This window comes from Oncorhynchus nerka, linkage group LG8 (genome assembly GCF_034236695.1).
Source record: "Oncorhynchus nerka isolate Pitt River linkage group LG8, Oner_Uvic_2.0, whole genome shotgun sequence".
NCBI classification, from domain to species: Eukaryota; Metazoa; Chordata; class Actinopteri; order Salmoniformes; family Salmonidae; genus Oncorhynchus; species Oncorhynchus nerka.
Window position 1 is genome coordinate 26,672,249 of NC_088403.1, and position 22,502 is coordinate 26,694,750.

The window sequence follows — 22,502 nt, forward strand, 5'->3', positions numbered from 1 at the left end:
TCTTTAAATTCTTATCATTTATTTTTCATAAAAATCTATTATGGTGTTTTTGCAATATGTTTCACTGTTGACAATCTAAGGTTGGAAAAATAACTAACTTCAAAAATCACACAAAACACCTTCTAGAAATAAACATGTCTCCGAACATGTTTCCTACATCCAGGCAGTTGTAACATTCTGATCAAAAAGACTAGTTTGGTCAGAGCTATAGTTGTAGGATTAACAGAAAGATCTTACTAGGCAGCTCAATAGACAGTTTCTTGGCCGTATTGGCATCCTCTGTGAAAGAAAGCACAGCATTACTGGTATTAATTTGTGTTTTTAACTAGTCAATTGATTTGACTCTGGTGAGGAATATTTCGATTGACTCTTTGTGATGATTGACAAAAGTAGTATGACAAATTGTCCTTATGGCCTTGTAATCAGAAAAAATATTAAATGAAACCTCCAATTACTTATACCAACAATTTCCAATGAATTAAATATGAATACATATAACACAATTCAAGACAAGAGAACCGGTATAAAATCAACATAATTGAGGTCTAGGACAAACCAAAACATGTATAATATCATCATATATATACACATAACATATAATATACATACAGTATACATGATGAGCATACGTGGCATGAATGGTACTGGTGTGTATATTCCAAGCCTTCAGAAAGTATTCACACCCCTTGACTTATTCCACATTTTGTTGTGTTACAGCCTGAATTCAAAATGGATTAAATTGTTTTTTCCCCTCTCACCCATCTACACACAATACCTCATAATGACAAAGTGAAAACAACTCCAGTGTACGTTTGTCCCTGTGTTTTAGGTTATTGTCCTGCTGAAAGGTGCATTTGTCTCCCAGTATCTGTTGGAAAGCAGACTGAACCAGGCTTTCCTCTAGGATTTTGCCTGTGTTTAGCTCTATTCCGTTTCTTTTTATCCTAAAAAAACCTCCCTAGTCTTAGCCACATTTATAGCAGTTTTACTTTACTCCCTTATTGCAAACAGGATGCGTGTTTTGGAATATCTTTTTTATTATGTACAGGCTTCCTTCTTTTCACTCTGTCATTTATGTTAGTATTGTGGAGTAACTACAATAGTGTTGATTCATCCTCCGTTTTTTCCTATCACAGCCATTCAACTCTGTAACTGTTTTAAAGTTACCATTGGCCTCATGGTGAAATCCCTGAGCGGTTTCCTTTCTCACCGGGCAACTGAGTTAGGAAGGACGCCTGCATCTTTGTAGCGACAGTGCACTATTTATACACCATCCAAAGTGTAATTAGTAACTTCACCATGCTCAAAAGGATATTCCGTCTTTTTATTTACCCATCTAATAGGTGCCCTTCTTTGTAAGGTATTGGAAAACCTCCCTGGTCTTTGTAGTTGAATCTGTATTTGAAATTCACTGCTTGACTGAGGGACCTTAAAGATAATTGTATGGTTGGGTACAGAGATGAGGTAGTCATTCAAAAATCATGTTAAACACTGTCATTACACACAGAGCGACTCCCTGCAACTTCTTATGTGACTTATTAGGCACATTCTTACTCCTGAACTTATTTGGGCTTGCCATAACAAAGAGGTTGAATACTTATTAACTCAAGATATTTCAGCTTTTCATTTTAAAGTAATTTGTAAACATTTCAAAAAACATCATTCAACTTTGACATCATTGTGTATAGGCCAGTGACACAAAATCTCAATTTAATCCATTTTAAATTCAGGTGGTAAGACAACAAAATGTAGAAAAAGTCAAGGTGTGTGAATACTTTCTGAAGGCATTGTGTGTGTGTATATATACAGTATACATGTCAGATGTGATCTTCACATCCATACCTTTATTTGAGAATTATAATAAATAAAGGTTTGTGTGCTTGTAGGAATTATACTTTGGCATTTTTGAATTGGCATGCATGTAAACAACATATGTGATATGCACAAACATATATTGCAATAGTTTAGGAGCTGATCCTGAATATTCTAACCAGCAAAATGCCATGTGCCAGTATTAAACGCATATCAGGAATATAGGTATATCAGGTCTTCCCCACAGTAACTGTCTCCTGCAAAATGTACTTTTGGGGTGTTGATGGGAGCCCTGTCCTATAGTGGAGTCTCCATGGTAACCGACTTGACAAGGTGGGAAAGGGGGGGTGGAATGAGGATGGTTTGTCATGGTTACCAACCTGGTGGGGGCGGTGGTGATGGGGTGTTGGTTGTAGCGTCATCATCTTTATCTGCAATAAAGGTGTGATTGACACAGACCCACCTATCAAAAAGCTCCTAGTCCATCACCGGCAAGGCAGGCCAACAAGACAAGCCACAAGACAAAGCATGCAAGACAAGACAGAACATGGGACCGACACGACACAACACCACTACATATGCATGTCTTTGAAATGGATAGATGAAGTGTATGAGACCACAAACGTGTTGATCGTGAGTTTGAAGCGTGTCCTGTGAGAGATCACACCAGTGTCTATGAGATGGGAGTGGACGGTGATGTAAGAGATCACACGTGTACGTAAGATAAAGGAATTATGTGTAACACCACAAGCTTGGTTTAGGAAAGCTGGAAGCGCAAGTGAGAAGCACTGTGAGAGGAAGAGAGAGATTGAAGTTGACAAGCAGCGGCCGGAAGAACACACGAATGTCCACAAGGGATATGAAAGATTAAAGACCTAACTATCCAAGATAAACCCTGTTACTTAGAAACTTTTTGTCGATCAAAAGAGTAACTGAGCTCAGCTCCACCTCCAGAGACGTTATAGAGAGTAGTGTTGGGCGGTATCCAGATTTTCATCCTGTTTCTGTCCCACACCTGGGTATACGGTATTACCGGAAATCCACACAAGGGGTGCTATTTCTTAAAAATAAGGGTGTGATAGAGAGAGCGTTCAAGGGGGGTGGGGGTTGAGCAAAACAGAAGGGACATATGAAACTGACCTTTGTTGTGGTAAAAAGGCACTGGAGCAATGCTGAGTGATGAGTGACAACTGCGGAGAGATATAACCTTCCATACGTCTAGATCAGCAGCTGCTGCTGCGGCTGTCAACAGCACTGTGCTTGTTGCTACAGTATCGCCTCACTATGAAACCTAGACCCTCAGCTATAAACAGTCTGCAAACTGTACTGAGAGGAATAGACACAGAAAACACACACGCCACGCACACAATAATACACACACAAACATACACACATCAACACATGTTTGTGCATACGCACATAAACGTAGCCTACCTATATACACACACACGTTCTTGCATATGCACATACACATGTTCGTGCATTTGCACAGACACACACACTCTTCCAGACCTGCTGGAGGTGGGGGTGGGGTAACCTGCACCGTAACAACTGGTTCTGGAGGTGGGGGTGGTGGTGGGGTAACCAATGTAACAACTGGTTGTGGTGGTGGGGTAACCACTGTAACAACAGGCTCTGGCAGTTGGGTAACCTCCGTAACAACTGGTTCTGGATGTGGTGGTGGTGGTGGGGTAACCACTGTAACAACAGGCTCTGGCAGTTGGGTAACCTCCGTAACAACTGGTTCTGGATGTGGTGGTGGTGTAACCACTGTAACAACAGGCTCTGGCGGTTGGGTAACATCCGTAACAACTGGTTCTGGAGGTGGTGGTGGGGTAACCACTGTAACAACAGGCTCTGGCGGTTGGTTAACCTCCGTAACAGCTGGCTCTGCTTCCTCCTTCACGGTTGCTGAATTGGGACAAGGCTCTCACAGATTAAAGTTACCGTCCATCTCCTCCACTCACACAGCACTAAGTCTCTTTCAGTCATCAATTTCTAATACAAACAAACTGCCAACTCCAACTGTATGTGCCGTAAAGTTGTCGTACTGAACTGTGCACACAGCAGAAACGCTGCATTTACACGTAGCCTATATGTGCTGTTTAACCATGACAAAGCTATCAGACACGATTTTGGGGGCACTTTCGCCTTAGAAGAATTTGAACTTACTGTATATAAAAATGCACTAGTCAACAATCTGCAGAAAGCAAAGCATGAACCAATGTATGGCTGTTGTTGTGTAAATGCCAATGAAGTTCATCACATTGGGTCATAGCAGCCATTGAGGCAAAAGGTGTCTCTGTCTGTCATTACAAACAGCGCTTCAATCCAAATAAAACCCTGATTCATACAGATTCTATCAGTCCATTGCCTGATTTAAATGGAACTTTGGCCCATATGATCTATTGGGAGAAGATAAAGGGCCTTTGCAAAGACCAGCACTATGGATCTAACTCTATTACAGACTAGAGTCAAACTGCTTCAATCAGTGGTTTGAGAGTGGGACAATTGAACGGACGCTTGTTACCATTTATGAGTATGGCCTGGAGTTTTTCCTAACCACATGACCTGATCAGGAAAAATGCTGGGCCTTCCGTTATAGTAAACAGCATGCACTTTTACTGTGAATGGCTTGAGACTGAGTGAATTTGACTTACCAGGCAGTGGGGGTGAGCAAGGGGACGGGGCCTCCTCCTTTACTTCGGAGTTCACAGACTCGACTTGCTCTTTAGCCCCGACCACAACCGCCTCTGGTTCTGGTTCTTTAGACCCATTCTCTACTGGTTCTGGCTGTACAGGCTTAATCACCTCTATGGGCTGTGGATCCTTCCCCTCAGTCTCTACCGGTTGTTCTGTACAGCAGATAACAGTGCCAGGCTGGAGCAGCATGCCTTGAGCAAAAGCACTGGCAGCCTCTCAAAACACTGCAGTATATATATACATATATATATATATATATACATATATATATATATATATATATATACACATACACACACACAGACACACACACACACACACACAGTGGGGAGAACAAGTATTTGATACACTGCCGATTTTGCAGGTTTTCCTACTTACAAAGCATGTAGAGGTCTGTAATTTCTATCATAGGTACACTTCAACTATGAGAGACGGAATCTAAAACTAAAATCCAGAAAATCACATTGTATGATTTGTAAGTAATTAATTTGCATTTTATTGCATGACATAAGTATTTGATACATCAGAAAAGCAGAACTTAATATTTGGTACAGAAACCTTTGTTTGCAATTACAGAGATCATACGTTTCCTGTAGTTCTTGACCAGGTTTGCACACACTGCAGCAGGGATTTTGGCCCACTCCTCCATACAGACCCTCTCCAGATTCTTCAGGTTTCGGGGCTGTCGCTCGGCAATACGGACTTTCAGCTCCCTCCAAAGATTTTCTATTGGGTTCAGGTCTGGAGGCTGGCTAGGCCTTGAGATGCTTCTTATGGAGCCACTCCTTAGTTTCCCTGGCTGTGTGTTTCAGGTCGTTGTCATGCTGGAAGACCCAGCCACGACCCATCTTCAATGCTCTTACTAAGGGAAGGAGGTTGTTGGCCAAGATCTCGCGATACATGGCCCCATCCATCCTCCCCTCAATACGGTGCAGTCATCCTTTCCCCTTTGCAGAAAAGCATCCCCAAAGAATGATGTTTCCACCTCCATGCTTCACGGTTGGGATGGTGTTCTTGGGGTTGTCCTTCTTCTTCTTCCAAACACAGCGAGTGGAGTTTAGACCAAAAAGCTATATTTATGTCTCATCAGAGCACATGACCTTCTCCCACTCCTCCTCTGGATCATCCAGATGGTCATTGGCAAACTTCAGATGGGCCTGGACATGCTCTGGCTTGAGCAGGGGGACCTTGCGTGCGCTGCAGGATTTTAATCCATGACGGCATAGTGTGTTACTAATGGTTTTCTTTGAGACTGTAGTCCCAGCTCTCTTCAGGTCATTGACCAGGTCCTGCCGTGTAGTTCTGGGCTGATCCCTCACCTTCCTCATGATCATTGATGCCCCACGAGGTGAGATCTTGCATGGAGCCCCAGACCGAGGTTGATTGACCGTCATCTTGAACTTCTTCAATTTTCTAATAATTGCGCCAACAGTTGTTGCCTTCTCACCAAGCTGCTTGCCTATTGTCCTGTAGCCCATCCCAGCCTTGTGCAGGTTTACAATTTTATCTCTGATGTCCTTACACAGCCTTCTGGTCTCGGCCTTTGTGGAGGGATTGGAGTCTGTTTGATTGAGTGTGTGGACAGGTGTCTTTTATACAGGTAACGAATTCAAACAGGTGCAGTTAATACAGGTAATGAGTGGAGAACAGGAGAGATTCTTAAAGAAAAACTAACAGGTCTGTGAGAGCCGGAATTCTTACTGGTTTGTAGGTGATCAAATACTTATGTCATGCAATAAAATGCAAATGAATTACTTATAAATCATACAATGTGATTTTCTGGATCTTTGTTTTATATTCCGCCTCTCACAGTTGAAGTGTACCTAAAATAAAAAATTACAGACCTCTACATGCTTTGTAAGTAGGAAAACCTGCAAAATCGGCAGTGTATCAAATACTTGTTCTCCCCACTGTGTGTGTGTGTGTCTGTGTGTGTGTATGTATATATATATATATATATATATATATATATATATATATATATATATATATATATATGGGGAGAACAAGTATTTGATACACTGCCGATTTTGCAGGTTTTCCTACTTACAAAGCATGTAGAGGTCTGTAATTTCTATCATAGGTACACTTCAACTGTGAGAGACGGAATCTAAAACAAAAATCCAGAAAATCTAATTGTATGATTTTCAAGTAATTAATTTGCATTAATTACGGTTGATGTGTACCTATGATAAACATTACAGACCTCTACATGCTCTGTAAGTAGGAAAACCTGCAAAATCGGCAGTGTATCAAATACTTGTTCTCCCCACTGTGTGTGCGTATATACACTGCTCAAAAAAATAAAGGGAACACTTAAACAACACAATGTAACTCCAAGTCAATCACACTTCTGTGAAATCAAACTGTCCACTTAGGAAGCAACACTGATTGACAGTAAATTTCACACGCTGTTGTGCAAATGGAATAGACAACAGGTGGAAATTATAGGCAACTAGCAAGACACCCCCAATAAAGGAGTGGTTCTGCAGGTGGTGACCACAGACCAATTCTCAGTTCCTATGCTTCCTGGCTGATGTTTTGGTCACTTTTGAATGCTGGCGGTGCTTTCACTCTAGTGGTAGCATGAGACGGAGTCTCAACCCACACAAATGGCTCAGGTAGTGCAGCTCATCCAGGATGGCACATCAATGCGAGCTGTGGCAAGAAGGTTTGCTGTGTATGTCAGCGTAGTGTCCAGAGCATGGAGGCGTTACCAGGAGACAGGCCAATACATCAGGAGACGTGGAGGAGGCCGTAGGAGGGCAACAACCCAGCAGCAGGACCGCTACCTCCACCTTTGTGCAAGGAGGAGCAGGAGGAGCACTGCCAGAGCCCTGCAAAATGACCTCCAGCAGACCACAAATGTGCATGTGTCTGCTCAAACGGTCAGAAACAGACTCAATGAGGGTGGAATGAGGGCCCGACGTCCACAGGTGGGGGTTGTGCTTACAGCCCAACACCGTGCAAGGACGTTTGACATTTGCCAGAGAACACCAAGATTGGCAAATTCGCCACTGGCGCCCTGTGCTCTTCACAGATGAAAGCAGGTTCACACTGAGCACATGTGACAGACGTGACAGTCTGGAGATGCTGTGGAGAACGTTCTGCTGCCTGCAACATCCTCCAGCATGACCGGTTTGGCGGTGGGTCAGTCATGGTGAGGGGTAGCATTTCTTTGCGGGGCAGCACAGCCCTCCATGTGCTCGCCAGAGGTAGCCTGACTGCCAGTAGGTACCGAGATGAGATCCTCAGACCCCTTGTGAGACCATATGCTGGTACAGTTGGCCCTGGGTTCCTCCTAATGCAAGACAATGCTAGACCTCATGTGGCTGGAGTGTGTCAGCAGTTCCTGCAAGAGGAAGGCATTGATGCTATGGACTGGCCCGCCCGTTCCCCAGACCTGAATCCAATTGAGCACATCTGGGACATCATGTCTCGCTCCATCCACCAACTAGTGGTAGCATGAGATGGAGTCTCAACCCACACAAGTGGCTCAGGTAGACAGTCTGCACCACAGACTGTCCAGGAGTTGGCGGATGCTTTAGTCCAGGTCTGGGAGGAGATCCCTCAGGAGACCATCCGCCACCTCATCAGGAGCATGCCCAGGCGTTGCAGGGAGGTCATACAGGCACGTGGAGGCCACACACACTACTGAGCCTCATTTTGACTTGTTTTAAGGACATTACATCAAAGTTGGATCAGCCTGTAGTGTGGTTTTCCACTTTATTTTTGAGTGTGACTCCAAATCCAGACCTCCATGGGTTGATAAATTTGATTTCCATTGATCACTTTTGTGTGATTTTGTTGTCAGCACATTCAACTATGTAAAGAAAAAAGTATTTAATAAGAATATTTCATTCATTCAGATCTAGGATGTGTTATTTTAGTGTTCCCTTTATTTTTTTGAGCAGTGTATATGAGGTGCTGGCTGGGCATGAATAAGCATAGATAGCCAGGAACCAGAATGGGTCTTTCCATTGACAGTCATGTCTGAATGCATGACAGGTGATCAAAATGTATACAAATTATAAAAAAGTTATTTGCCAAATACGCAGAAAAAATAAGGGATGTTACCAATCTGGTCATTGCACATCTATAGGTAGACATGGAGGCTTCAAGGAAGTATAGTTTTACTTATTCAGCAAGCTTGTACAAGACTTAATTGCAATGTACCACAAGCTCTAAAAAAAAAACGATTTTCATTATTTCACATAGCAAATCATAACAGTTCCCAGAAATTTGAACGTGACATGGTCAACGGAATCTATTATAAGTCTAATGATGGCTACCTGCTGAATGTAACAATTAAACCTATACTTCCTCATTCACAATGAATGTACTTCCTGTGGATGATTCCATATTCCAATCCAATACTTCAGTACCTTACACACACACACACACACAGTTGGTAGAACAAGCACAAGCCAGTATTGGGGACAAAGCATCACAGCAACGTGAGCACGGGAGTGTGTTACAGTAGCAGCAGTGCAACTACGGAATTATGTGCATCATATGTGCTGTTTATCAGGAAGTTGATTTATTCGGATCGCACGTAGTCTATTTTGACTTATATGCGTTATGTTTGCATGTGAACGTGTGTGTCGTCGAGGAACAGTTGAGAAATCTCATTACAAAACAAAAAAAACTAGAACGGTGGACACACAACAACAAACACGCGTGTTATCAGTGTGGTGTGCAAATTAATCACCTGGGAAGAGTGGGGAAGGGGAGAAAAGAGGGGCATGACACCAGTGCATGGTTACCCACCTGGGGGTGGAGGTGAGACCTCGAGGGATATCTCAGGTGTGGGCATTGGCGCCTCACTACTGTCTGTGGCAACACTCTCTGAGTATGTGACAAATATAGCAGGGATGGAAGAGCTGCATTTAATAGCGCAAAGTCTCCACACCTTGTCTTTAACATACTCACTCTCACACCAATGGGCATACTAACTCACTGTATGCCCGACCTCACTCGCCATTTTCCAGTCAGTCACACACAGATTGGGACACATACAGTAAATCCACTGAATTCATTCGTACATATGCATGCACAATATCAAGTGGGATATTTTCTGAGTGTAGATGAACAAATTTTCCCTTCAAGATCTTTTTTTTACAGCCATTTGGCTGAACCAGATTCATTGTTTTGATGTGCTTGAGGGAATGTTTAAATGTTTTTTCATTTTTAAAAATGTAACCTTTACTTAACTACTAGGCAAGTCAGTTAAGAACAAATTCTAATTTACAATGACGGCCTCGGAACATTGGGTTAACTGCCTTGTTCAGGGGCAGAACAACAGATTTTTACCTTGTCAGCTCTGGGATTCGATTCAGCAACCTTTCGGTTACTGGCCCAACGTTCTAGGCTACCTGCCGCCCCAAAGTTGATGGATGAAATACATTACAGGGTTCAAATGTGTCCTTCACTTACTGTATGACAGGTTTATTCAGAATTAATTTTGTCCAAATTTTTCTGGAGTATTCTTACTTTTGACTTTAAACTACACCATCAAATCTGAAACAATTATCATTCTGAAGCACAATTGCGATATTTATGGCACAATTACGATTTAATACTTTCAGAGAAGTACGTAAAATCAAATCAGTGCCCGGCCAGGGATACATTTAGCCTAAACCTGTGTGTGAGCAGAGCTATTCCCCCCACTGTATGAAGCCCCAGGCCCAAGACGCTGCTCCCAAGGTCAAAGCCTGGTGCCGGCAGGCGGCCAATAACATGCCAGCGCCCTGGTCACATGGGGGAGCAGGAGCGTCAGCTGAATCAACAGGCCTGGATCAGCCGGTCCGCCAGGGGAATGTGTAGATTCTGACCACTCGGTCGTCACCACTGACCACTGAGCCACAGTAATACAACAGTTGTATTGCCAAGGACATGTAGACATTTACACTTTTACAGTGTTTAAACCAGCGACCGTGTTTCCACATTCACACTGAAGTCGTAGTGGAGTAGTCACATCACATACAGCCTCAGTCGTACCTTAATGTGATTTCACATTTGCACAAACATGGTTTCTACCATCCAATAGACCAAAACTGCCAACCTAATATGGGATACATTCTCTCCTGCATGACATAACCAATGTTTACCATAATAATTCTCTCATACCAACTTCTCTGCTCAAAGCCAGTGCTGTGTGAGGTGAAAGAATATTGTTCGGCATCACCCTTTACTGACCTTTTTCACCATTGGGTGTCTCATCTGCAAAACAGAGACAAAAGAGAACAATTCAAAAGTGGTGATTTTTGATTTAGTCAATTTGTTGCGCGCCACAGCAACTATCAAAATATTGATACTGTAAGTGGACACATCAAAGCAGCATGTGACCGTTTTTCTAAAAGTATTGAGAAAGTTGGATGTATACATGTTACACAGTTTAATGTATAGTATCATGACTAGGATGCTACTGCTATAAGCCTATGTCTTATGTCCCCAGTGAGCCACATCATCCCTGAGGTGCACAGCACCTTGTGTCTGGACACTATATAGTAGTAACTGATTATAAAAGGTACCAATTGACACACGTTGTTTGAACTCTGCACTGTCTGGACTGAGCAAACCTGCACAGCGGGTTTATGGCACCTATTTGAACACTACAATCTAAACCTATTAAAGGGACCTAAAGCTAGGCCTCAGTGGATCAACGTCTCTATACATCCCTTGGTACGCCCTAGCCTATCGGGTTTGAACGTTTACCTTGTGTGTTATTAATGGGCTAGTGAAACAGAGTCACGTGTGTTCTCGTCTGGTCCTTACCAGAAGGTTAGATTGAAAATCTCCACTTTTGCGCAACACAGTGGTTCTTCCTCTTTCCTCTTCCTATTGAAAGTCAATGCAAGTTTCACAAAGTTCCATTCTCATGTCATGTGTCAATATGCAGACTGGAGGAAAGGGGATTCCACCCAATCGTCACATTAGCCTGGTAGACTGAGGATGGATTACACAGTAACAGGCAAACACAGACATGGAGACCCCAGCAGACAGTGACAGATAGAGGCTACAAGAAGAGCACTTACCCCAAGACCGATATCAATCCACAGGGACTTTGGCATCAATAATAACAGATGTATATCTTGAGCCTGATAACCACGCTTATACCACTCACATTTGCATACGGTACAAGAAAACACAGGCATTTTGGGGGGGGGGGGGGGGGGGGGGTTACTGGCATCACACATAAATAAGATAGGATGATTTTAGAATGGTGGAGTCTTAGTCATTGACAAAAGGAAAAATGAGAGTGGCCATGTCTAAATACCCGAATGCCGTGTCCGCAACAACACGTCTATTTCCTATGCTTCGCCGGCACATTGATGTTCTGTAAGTGTGACGATATACAAGTATTCCAGAGAAATATACTGCAATTGGCATAATACCTTTTACAGGCTTTGACATGTAATATGTTTGATGCTGAAAGCTATACTTTTCCATATTTTTCAGGAGTTAAGTTCCAGGTGCATGGTAACAATTGATAAGTTGAAAGATAAGGGAAACCCGCACACTGCTCTCGCTAGTATCACTGTTGTTTATTATGAAAAGAGAAACCTGCACACTGCTCTCACTAGTATCACTGTTGTTTATGATGAAAAAATAAACCTGCACACTGCTCTCGCTAGTAGCACTTTTTTATTGAAGCTTGTCGGCCTCTTGGCCTTCATCAGAGCTTTTTGCTCTACTAAACTAAATAAACAATCTTTTGTATAATAATTTATTACATTTCAATAGCGCTTTTATAATCTCAAAGTGCATCAAAAGTAAAAAACAAAGAAGCAATAGATCATGAGTAGCCTAGCTTTAGTTAGCTAGGTCAACCAAGTCTGAGTGCATGTATCCTCCAAAGGTGGAGGGACAGTTCATGGCTTGATCAGAGGAAGGTGGTCAGGGACATGGTTGATGAAGATGGAGTCTGATGACGATCTTGTTGTGGGCTGCTCTGGGAGTCGGGTAGCTACTGGACTTCCTTCACAATGTATAGCACCCCCTTGAGTGATGCCTCAGCAGCTCTGGGTTCCAGAAATCTCACCACCTGAGTAGTAGCCAGTCGTCCTCATTACGAGCCATCTGCCTCAGTACTGCATTCCTCTACTGCATCTGTCATTACTTTCAAGCTTCAGGTGACTCTTCCATTAATACATGCATAGGCCTACGGTACACCTAAATTTACTCCAAATACATTGTTCCAAATGCTAACTTTTTAGCTAACGTAAACCCAAAACAACAACACGGAAAGGTCACTGGGTGGGTCTACAGAGGATAATTTCCGGTTCATATGAAGATGTAACTGACGGTGCTTTCAAGACAGCAGGGAACTTGGGGGGAAAGAAACTGCTACGATTGGGAAAATAATTTTTGAACGTTTAATCTTCTCTGCTCTGAAGATCACCGACGTTCTGATTTTTCCCAGTCTGACCTTGTTTTGTTTCCGTATTCCCAGTTGTCTTGAACGGACCAAAAGTAGTACATTTTGGCCGTGGCATACTGCATACTTTTTACTAAACAGTGCGTGCTAAATAGTATGTAGTACGATTAGTACACAGAACGCAGTTTAAGTAAGTAGTAGGCAAGCCAGATTTCGGACACGGACGCTGACTGACTGAGTAAGGGAAGGAGAGGAAAAAGAGAGGGGGTGTAGGGGGAATTTTTGGAAGGTGATGACAGTGTACTTCCATAGCTCTGTTGCTAGCCTGTCCATTTCCACAGAGTGGCACTCAGTGATGAGCACTAGGCCTGGCACAACAGCCTGTGAATTCTGCAGGGTTGCCAGCCTTGCCACGCTGCACTGTGCCAGGCACGACGGGTCCTTTGTTAATGATCTGGAGAAATACTGTGCATTACAGTGCCATTCCTGTCTCTCTCTCTCTGTAAGACTGTCTGCCATGCCCCATTGTGACTTCTCTGTCCTCTCCCCTCTCTCTTCACATCTATCGCCTTTGACAATTTCCTCTGTCTTTTTAATATACAGTAACTCCCATCCATCTCTCATTCCTAAATCCCTGTGTGCTTAATTACAGTAATACTGTACATACTGTAATCCAAAGTCCATACACTATTAGATCCATAATGACTTCCCAACCACTCTACTCTCCAGTCTGCAACACAGCCAAAACCCCCGTTGTCTAGCCACTCCTTTGTGATTCCCACCGAACACTCCAGTTCAGATTTAGACATCGACACACCTCACCAAAAACTTGCCGTTGGCTCATCACATCAGAATCCTATAGGGTCTCACAAACACACACATCAATGTGCACTACAGGGAGGCATTCTTTGTCTCCTCGTGGAGATCATGAGCGCAGAGAAAGGTTTTGTTTCACCTCAGTGAACTCCCCAGTGCAGCTGATCACGCTGCAGGTATGTTCAGCTGTCGCCCTTGCTGCTGTGCAGACAGATGGGCTCCTGGTGATCCCAAAGAGAGCCAAGCTGCCGTCTCTTCTTAATATAGACACCAGAACTTTTGAATGCACACCTTTAATCAACACCCCTTCTTTGTGACTATTGTGTGTCAGTCGGACCGGCGGTCCACATAAGGGATAGTGTTCGTTCGTTGCAGAATGACAAACTCTTGATTCCTAGGAGCGCTGAGAATGAGTGCTGCTAGAAGTGAAAAGGCCACAGAAAGGAACTGCCGACGACCTCAGTGTGGATGTGGGGCTGTGGTTTTGTGATTAGCAGCCAACAGGGTCTCCCTGTGTTGTTTACCTAAAGGCTTGATTTATGTGGAGTGGAATTCGGAAAGCGACGACCATGCTGTCTGAGGTAACGGAGCAGGGAGAGTGATGGGGGCTGAGCGGTTGTAAATATACAGAGGTGAGGATGTGGGCTTTCTTCTCACTGAAACCCAAAACTTTTGCTGAGAGCAGGCACAGTGGGTGTAGTGGATGATGCTGGTCATTTGAATTTTAATGACCGTGCGTCTGACTCCATAGTGCCCTGAGTGAATCATCATCTAAAATGATGGTGTGACAATGGCGTGTGGTGAGGGAGAGTGAGGGAGTGAGAGCACAAGAGAGAGAGAGCGAGAGACAGCGACCGAGAGAGGATTAAAAGTCTGCTCATTATGAACTATTTCAGGGACCAAGGAATCCAGGTCCCAAGAGCTCCAAGGGCCACTCAGCCAGCCAGCCAGCCAGTCAGTCTGTCATCTCTCATCCTGCTTTTTAAAGACTTGGGTCTGCAGTCTAAACCAACACCACATCCAGCAGCCTCCTCCTCTTCAGCTGTTCAAAGTCATTTATAACAACAATACTTTTTTTCACAGTCATTTATCTAGTCTTCTGCAACAGAGCAGCTATTTATGGAAGGCGGTTGTGTGTGGACTGGCATGCAACTGCCTCCCCTTTCCCTGTGTGTTTGTCTCCAACGGGACAATGAATGTTTATTATGCTGGAGGAACTTTCTGGAGGCATCTCTCCTGTACTAATAAAACCCACTTTATAGTAGTGCTGTGTGTTATGTGTACAAGAGGAAGCTAAGCTGTCCAACAGTGTCATGGTGCCTCACCCCAAAGAGACGTTGTAGATGTTAAACTTCTAGCTCATCCAGCCTCTCCTACACTACATTGAGATGTTGACATTTATTGAGAGCCCTATCAAAGCAACACGGGCAAACAAACTGGTACTGAAACCCGAATGAGGCCAGTAAAGTGTTTTTGTGCTCACAGCTGACTTTTTAAAGATGACAAAAGGTGGATTGGATCGGTTGCTGCATACCTGGTCTAATCCCAAAATGTATTGCCAACATATTTATTGAATCATTCCCATGAAAGCAATCTTGCAAAGCCCTCACACTCTAGCCTATAAGCCCCATGGTCCTGCAGGGGAGAGAATACACCGGCAGAGTGGTCTGGATGTATGTGTGGAGAGAAGAGAGTGTGTGCCATTCCTGATGTGTGAGTACTGCTGCAGATAAAGCTACGGTCCACCAGAAGATGAACGGTTTAGAAGAAAACTTGTTATTCACTCCGTTGTGGTGGTGTTCTATTGATGAATATACTGTTCTGTTCTTGTACATGGGAATGTTTTACTATTGAGCAAAGTCCCCAAAGACCTGAACTAATGGAGAGGGAGGAAGTACTAGAATAGCGGAATTACAAACAAGACAGACACAGAGTGATTAAGTCTATGCAGACTAGCAGCGATATGCTATTCAGGGCTCTGCCAAAGAAATGAGGAGGGAGATGAATATGGAGTTGAATATGGGGGATGGGTTTGAGGAATCTTGTTTGGCTTCTGCTGCACAATAACATGTCATCCACCCTGCCATCGATTCATCAGTCATCAGCAAGACCGAGGACAGAATGTATCCATCACCCGGAAGGCATCTTCATTCCAACACGATCCCAAGAGTCCATCCAGATTGCATCACCATTCAGGGGTCTTCTTCGCTGGTGTTCAGCTCAGCCCAGCGCAAAGCACCAGGGATCATTAACATTCCTCCACCAGTGCTCATCACGTCTCCCAACAGGGGGCTCCTAATCACCATGAGACCACTGTACATCATGCTAACAGCAGCAACAACAACAGTTTTTTTTTTATAAACCTCCTGAATCTCCATCTCCACAGGTGAGGTAGAAACATCCAAGCAGAAATACAATACTGGTGTCGCCAATACTGGTGTCGCTCAATTACCGTGAGCAAATTCCTGGGAACTCTCAAAGTATAGTTTAGAGAACTTATTTTGTCTACTGCTAAATGACTACTCAATGCCAACAAATGAACAAAACAAACACAACAAGAAAAAGGAATTAAGGGTTAATAGAACTTTTCCTCATATTATATGCCAGTAGAGAAAATCAACTAATTATTACAACATGAAAGTAAAATAACATATGCATTATCAGCTGTTGTTCATACATTAAACAAGCAGGATCCTAGATGCAATCTGAAATTCTAACAAAGCGTTGCTTCAGGACAGGTTGTTGTACAGTACAGTTTGCTGAAACCCTTTCTGTACACTCAGTGAGGAGAACAGGGGCGCTCCTACCTTTTTTTGTGGGCTCTGGCATCTTGAGCCGGGTCCCAAGAAAAGCGTCAACGAATGAAAAGCTGCAGGCCGGTAGGTGCCTTCAGATCAGCGTGATTGTATGGGAGGCCAGGTGGAGCGTGGGAGCCCTCAGTCCAGAGGGAGAGAGATAAAGATGGGCGACCACCAGGGAAATTCTCTGGGACCCACAGACCAGAGTGATTGGAAGAGATGAGGAGGGCACAGTGTGGGACAGTATGGGAATCTCAATGGGGGAGAGGCGGCACTGTGACATCTAGGAGATGGGCTTCATGTCTTTATATAGCAGGGCAGCAGTCCCCTCCTCTCTCTAGCTGACAGTACAGCTCCATCCTGCCCCCAGCATCACTGTCTTCACTGGCCTCTATGCCAGCTCTATAGGCTGCTCTCCCAGGGATTCGGTGTGGTGCGGGGTGGGGAGACTCTGGCAGATGTGTGGTTCTTATTCTAAAGGCTCTGATTCCTCATCCAAACAGTGGTGGATCCAAATTATTGGTTTCTGATGACTTCCTGAAGGTTGTCAGATGAAAGGATGCTGAGGTTAGCACTATGACGTACATAACTGGCCAGCCGCCAGTTTACTTTGAATTTCACACTGGCCCCTCAGGGCTGTGTGGCATCAAATGTCTTTCTGTACAGGTCTGATACGGGTATATACGCTACTATCCTAGAACTCTAAAATACTATATCAAAACCAGAACAGATAACACACTGTTTGCGAAATAGATACACTTTTAGGAGTAATACATGTATGCACGTTCAAAAAACAGAATTGGGACAGAACATTTCAACTGTGGCTTAATTCATTATTGTAATATATAGAAGGCAGACAGGCTCTTGGACCATCCGTTGCCTATACAGTATCAAAATAAACAGCACTTTGGGAGTACAACACTTTGTGGATTTATTTAGTGTTCTGTGAACTGGATGCCACCATTGCCCAGGCTATCAACCCTGAATGAGATGGACATTGTGTGGGTGGGGCAAAACATCGTAGGGTTGCAAAATTTCTGGAACTTTCAATAAATTCCCTGGTTTTCCCGGAATCCCGGTTGGAGGATTCCCAGAGTCAGGCGGTAATAAGCAGGACATTTGGAACCCTCCAACCAGGATTTCTGGAAAAACTGGGAATTTATTGAACGTTCTAGGAATTTTGCAACCCAAAATAAGGCAATGAGGGAGGAGACTGGTCAGTTATGAAGAGTGGTAAATAGGGAATAAAAGCCAATGAGACATTTCCCGGCGTGAGATTAATCTGATAGTTCCTGATAATTCAGTCACATTCGTTAGGCCTATACCAAGAGCTATTTGAGTGACTTTGTGGGTTCGCTGCACATAAAAAGATTGAGAAGACTAGCTTATATAGACGTTATGCCAAGTGTCAGAGATCTGTGTAATCCTCGAGGGATGCTGTCCAAGTAAGTAGGCCTGCCTGCAGGGCCAATAAATACTGGAGAGCTGCCCTGGCGGTGGTTATATGGCCTATACTTAGAAAGCTGTCATGAACCTTGACATTTGACATGTCGGACATGGAAAGGGGGTTTGATAGAGAATTTTGAGATTGGTGCGGTTGCTAGGAGGCTAATTAACCTTTTAGCACATCGGGTGAGTGATAAATCAGGCAGTGGTCTCTAGTGAGGCTGTGACGATTCGGCCAACAAGATTTAAAGCTGTTGGGACTTAAAAGGAGAGGTCATCTTGGTGCTTTTATAAAACACACAATGAGGGCTTCTTATTGTGAGCAGTCCCAGGCTCCTGCTGAGACTTAACATAACATAACCACTCAACACCAGGATCCCATTTCCCCAACACTTCAGTTGTTCCTGAAAACTGTTCCACTGCATCTTGGGCTATCATTCACTGTATCAACAACATACCCAGATGTGGCCAATATCAGCGCAGTGCTGCCCCTGTCCATTGAACACAAAAGACCACAGAAGACTGTTGACTGTATCTGAAACAACATCTCTGCCTACAGCCTTTCAGGCTATCCTATTGAAATGGGACAGTAAAACCCTTCATAAAGAAACCCTGCAACTAATTTGTTGAATCTCTACATATGATACTGCACACCTACTATGCACATTGTCTCCTAATGACGTGGAAGACTTTAATGATTCACACCAGACAGATTTCATGAAGAAAAACACATGTCCTTACTTAGGCCTAGTGTTAGGTGACTGCCTTCACAGATAGTTTTGAAGTATGTGGCCTTTCTTGGTAACAGACACACACATGCTCTGTACCCCATTTATAACTCAGAGTGGGCTCCAGTTGTAAATGCAAGGCTTAGGGCAGTATCATGTGGGTCTGCTACAAAGAGAACACAAAACCATTTGGAATTGCCTGGTCTGGGCAGGAGTTGGCATCCCAGGGGAGATTTAGCCATGAGGTCACCCTTGAGAGCTGATAGGGACAACCAGGGGGAAACAGTGCCCCTCCGAGGAGCTACACTGACCCCTGCTGGTCACACAAGAAAATAACAGCTCTTACCTTTCTACCCATTAAACACATGATGAAACTAACACCAACACATACACATGACATGCTTCCTGGCATGTACAAATGCAGTATGTAGACATACTCTAGTCAATGATTACATTAAATTGTTAACCTCACACAAAAGGAGAGATCACACAGACCAGGCAAAGTATCACACCCAGCCAAGAGACTGCTATTACAGTGACGCTCATTACTGCATAATTCTGTTCCCATAGGAGAATGGCCCATTTTAAACGTTGAGGGTAGCATGGAAAGTAGACTGTAAATAGACTCACTCCTACCTCCTTATGGTGATGGAACTCCCCATGCTCTGATCAAATGTCTCTCTGACTTCAGGGAACAGTTTTTTAAAGGTTATCTCTCCGGATTTTGGCTATCGGATAGGATCAAATGCAAAGAAATGTAATGAAAAGAACAGGGGTCCCCATTCAAGTCAATGATACATCCATTCTATTTTTATGCATTTAATCCTAGCCGATAGGCGAAATACAGATGGATAACTTTGGAAAAACTGGGCCCAAGAGGCATTCCTGAGAGCAGAGGCATATGAACCTCTCTGGACTGGTTGACGAACATTTCCAGAACCCTCCAGCTCTCCAGTTCATGTGCCAAAAAATATGGAGCTTGAATGACAAAAAAAATGCTTTACTATGCCTACTGTAGTAACATAATAGGTCTATTGCCTAAATTATATCCTAATATTTATGTATAGCCTTGAAATATTTTCCTGCAATATGGGCCCCTCGAACCAACAGTATTTGGCACTGTTTATGGCTATTGTATAGGTAGTATAGTAAAATGACACCTAGGAACAGCCAACCGTTGTAGGCCTAATAGAACACATCTGTAGCAATTCGGCTAACAGCCAACCTAAATATTTTTATTCAGACAGTTGGCTCGATAACTTTATACGCTTCCTGTAGGGGCATATTAATTACGCTAATTCTCTTTCAAAACGTTTCTTAAACGGAAGCAAACGGAACGAAACCGGGAGGGACATACCTGAATTTGTTCAATAGAAACTCGTTTTGCAACTGGCGGAATGAATACACTGACTCTTCACGAACAACTAAAATGGAAAATTCCCTTGAACAAAATATTGGCCTATCAAAGAAAATGCAGTAGCCCGAACTCACCTAGGCACTCTGCAGCGTTGTCTCAACAGTTTTTTTTATGTATAAGAAATAGGCCTACATACTTTTTAAAATAAACGTTTACATGGTGTTTATAAGGTGGAAACATGGCATCTCTCGATCGTGTCAACCGTTCTTATGACACTTCAGTGGTGTCAACAGCTGGGCAGGTAAAATGAATAATTATGCACGCGCTCCACAGCGGCCTCAGATTTTTCCTGCGGTGTATTTAGTTCCCATCATGCAAATGTCGAGATATAATTACATTTAGTTGAAAAACTGAATGGATTATGTAATTACATTAATTGAAAATGCATCAATACCAGACCAGTCCCCCGACATGGTCACGTGATCTGGGTATTTGTTACAATTACATTATTTTTCATTATTGTTATTAGACTTTATTAACATTTAACAAGAAAGAAACATAAGTAAACATTATGAAACATAAATATTATAAAATATATATTATAAACTGGGGTGGTTCGAGCCCTTAATGCTGATTGGCTCAAAGCCGTGGTATATTTATGCAATAATGCCTGGGGGGTGTGGTACTCTATATGGCCAATAAACCACGGCTAAGGGCTGTTAGGCGACGCAAGTTGGAGTGCTAGGACACTGCCCTTAGCCATGGTATATTGGCCATATATCACAAACCCCCGAGGTGCCTTATTGCTATTATAAACTGGCTACCAACGTAATTGGAGCATTAAAAATACATGTTTTGTCATACCCATGGTATATGGTCTGAAATACCAAGCCTTTCAGCCAGTCAGCATTCAGGGCTCGAACTACCCACTTTATAACAACAAACCTTATACCAAGGGTATTACAAAATATTTATTTTTACTCTTCTAATTACATTGGTAACCAGTTTATAATAGCAATAAGGCACCTTGGGGGATTTGTGGTATATAGCCAATATACCACGGCTAAGGGCTGTATCCAGGGTTGCGTCTTGCCTAAGAACAGCCCTTAGCCGTGGTATATTAGCCATATACTACACCCCCTCTGACAATATTGCCCAAATGTACACTGAGTATATAAAAATAAAAATAGATTTAGGCTATAGATTTTTAACAGTAGCTATGCCTGCTGTTTGAGATTTTACAGGTACAGTCGGAAGTTTATATACACTTAGGTTGGAGTCATTAAAACTCGTTTTTCAACCTCTCCACAAATTTCTTGTTAACAAACTATCGGACAAAGATCGTACTTTTTGGAGAAATGTCCTCTAGTCTGATGAAACAAAAATATAACTGTTTGGCCATAATGACCATCGTTATGTTTGGAGGAAAAAGGGAAAGCTTGCAAGCCGAAGAACACCATCCCAAACATGAAGCACGGGGGTGGCAGCATCATGTTGTGGGGGTGCTTTGCTGCAGGAGGGACTGGTGCACTTCACAAAATAGATGGCATCATGAGGGAGGAAAATTATGTGGATATATTGAAGCAACATCAGTCAGGATGTTAAAGCTTGGTTGGAAATGGGTCTTCCAAATGGACAATGACCCCAAACATACTTCCAAAATTGTAGCAAAATGGCTTAAGGACAACAAAGTCAAGGTATTGGAGTGGCCATTACAAAGCCCTGACTTCAATCCTATAGAAAATCTGTGGGCAGAACTGAAAAGGCGTGTGCGAGCAAGGAGGCCTACAAACCTGACTCAGTTACACCAGCTCTGTCAGGAGGAATGGGCCAAAATTCACCCAATTTATTGTGGGAAGCTTGTGGAAGGCTACCCAAAACATTTGACCCAAGTTAAACAATTTAAAGGCAATGCTACCAAATACTAATTGAGTGGATGTAAACTTCTGACCCACTGTGAATGTGATGAAAGAAATAAAAGCTGAAATAAATCATTCTCTCTACTATTATTCTGACATTTCACATTCTTAAAATAAAGTGGTGATCCTATCTGACCTAAGACGGAGTTTTTTACTAGGATTGAATGTTGGGAATTGTGAAAAACTGAGTTTAAATGTATTTGGCTAAGGTGTATGTAGACTTCCGACTTCAACTGTATATGACTGGCATGTAGTGTAGGCTTTTGCTATAGGATACTACACTGAATTTACAAAACATTAAGGACACCTGCTCTATCTATGACAGACTGACCAGTTGAATCCAGGTGAAAGCTATGATCCCTTATTGGTGTAACCTGTTAAATCCACTTAAAAAGTATTCTTTAACTTGTCTCCTCCCCTTCATCTACACTGATTGAAGTGGATTTAACAAGTGACACCAATAAGGGATCATAGCTTTCACCTGGATTCAACTGGTCAGCCTGTCATGGATAGAGCAGGTGTCCTTAATGTTTTGTACAGTCA

General features: G+C 43.0%; 1 protein-coding gene across 17 annotated transcripts in view; it reads right to left on the minus strand.

Annotated features, from left to right (window-relative positions):
* Positions 1-16,823, minus strand: part of LOC115133037 (myosin binding protein C1) — a 37,512-nt gene extending 20,689 nt beyond the window's left edge. For 3 of the 17 annotated variants that reach the window (XM_065021586.1, XM_065021588.1, XM_065021585.1), the window contains exons 1-7: positions 16,519-16,822; positions 10,714-10,737; positions 9,286-9,363; positions 4,473-4,667; positions 3,325-3,723; positions 2,193-2,243; positions 238-279 (exon numbers count right to left, since the gene is read on the minus strand). In XM_065021586.1, the coding sequence (XP_064877658.1) occupies positions 238-279; positions 2,193-2,243; positions 3,325-3,723; positions 4,473-4,667; positions 9,286-9,363; positions 10,714-10,737; positions 16,519-16,540 (811 nt within the window). In that variant the 5' untranslated portion in view covers positions 16,541-16,822. Of the gene's footprint in view, positions 1-237; positions 280-2,192; positions 2,244-3,324; positions 3,724-4,472; positions 4,668-9,285; positions 9,364-10,713; positions 10,738-16,518 lie in introns of all 17 variants that reach the window. The other 14 variants (XM_065021587.1, XM_065021584.1, XM_065021589.1 and 11 more) reach the window with 13 other exon arrangements.
* Positions 16,824-22,502: the final 5,679 nt, after the last annotated feature.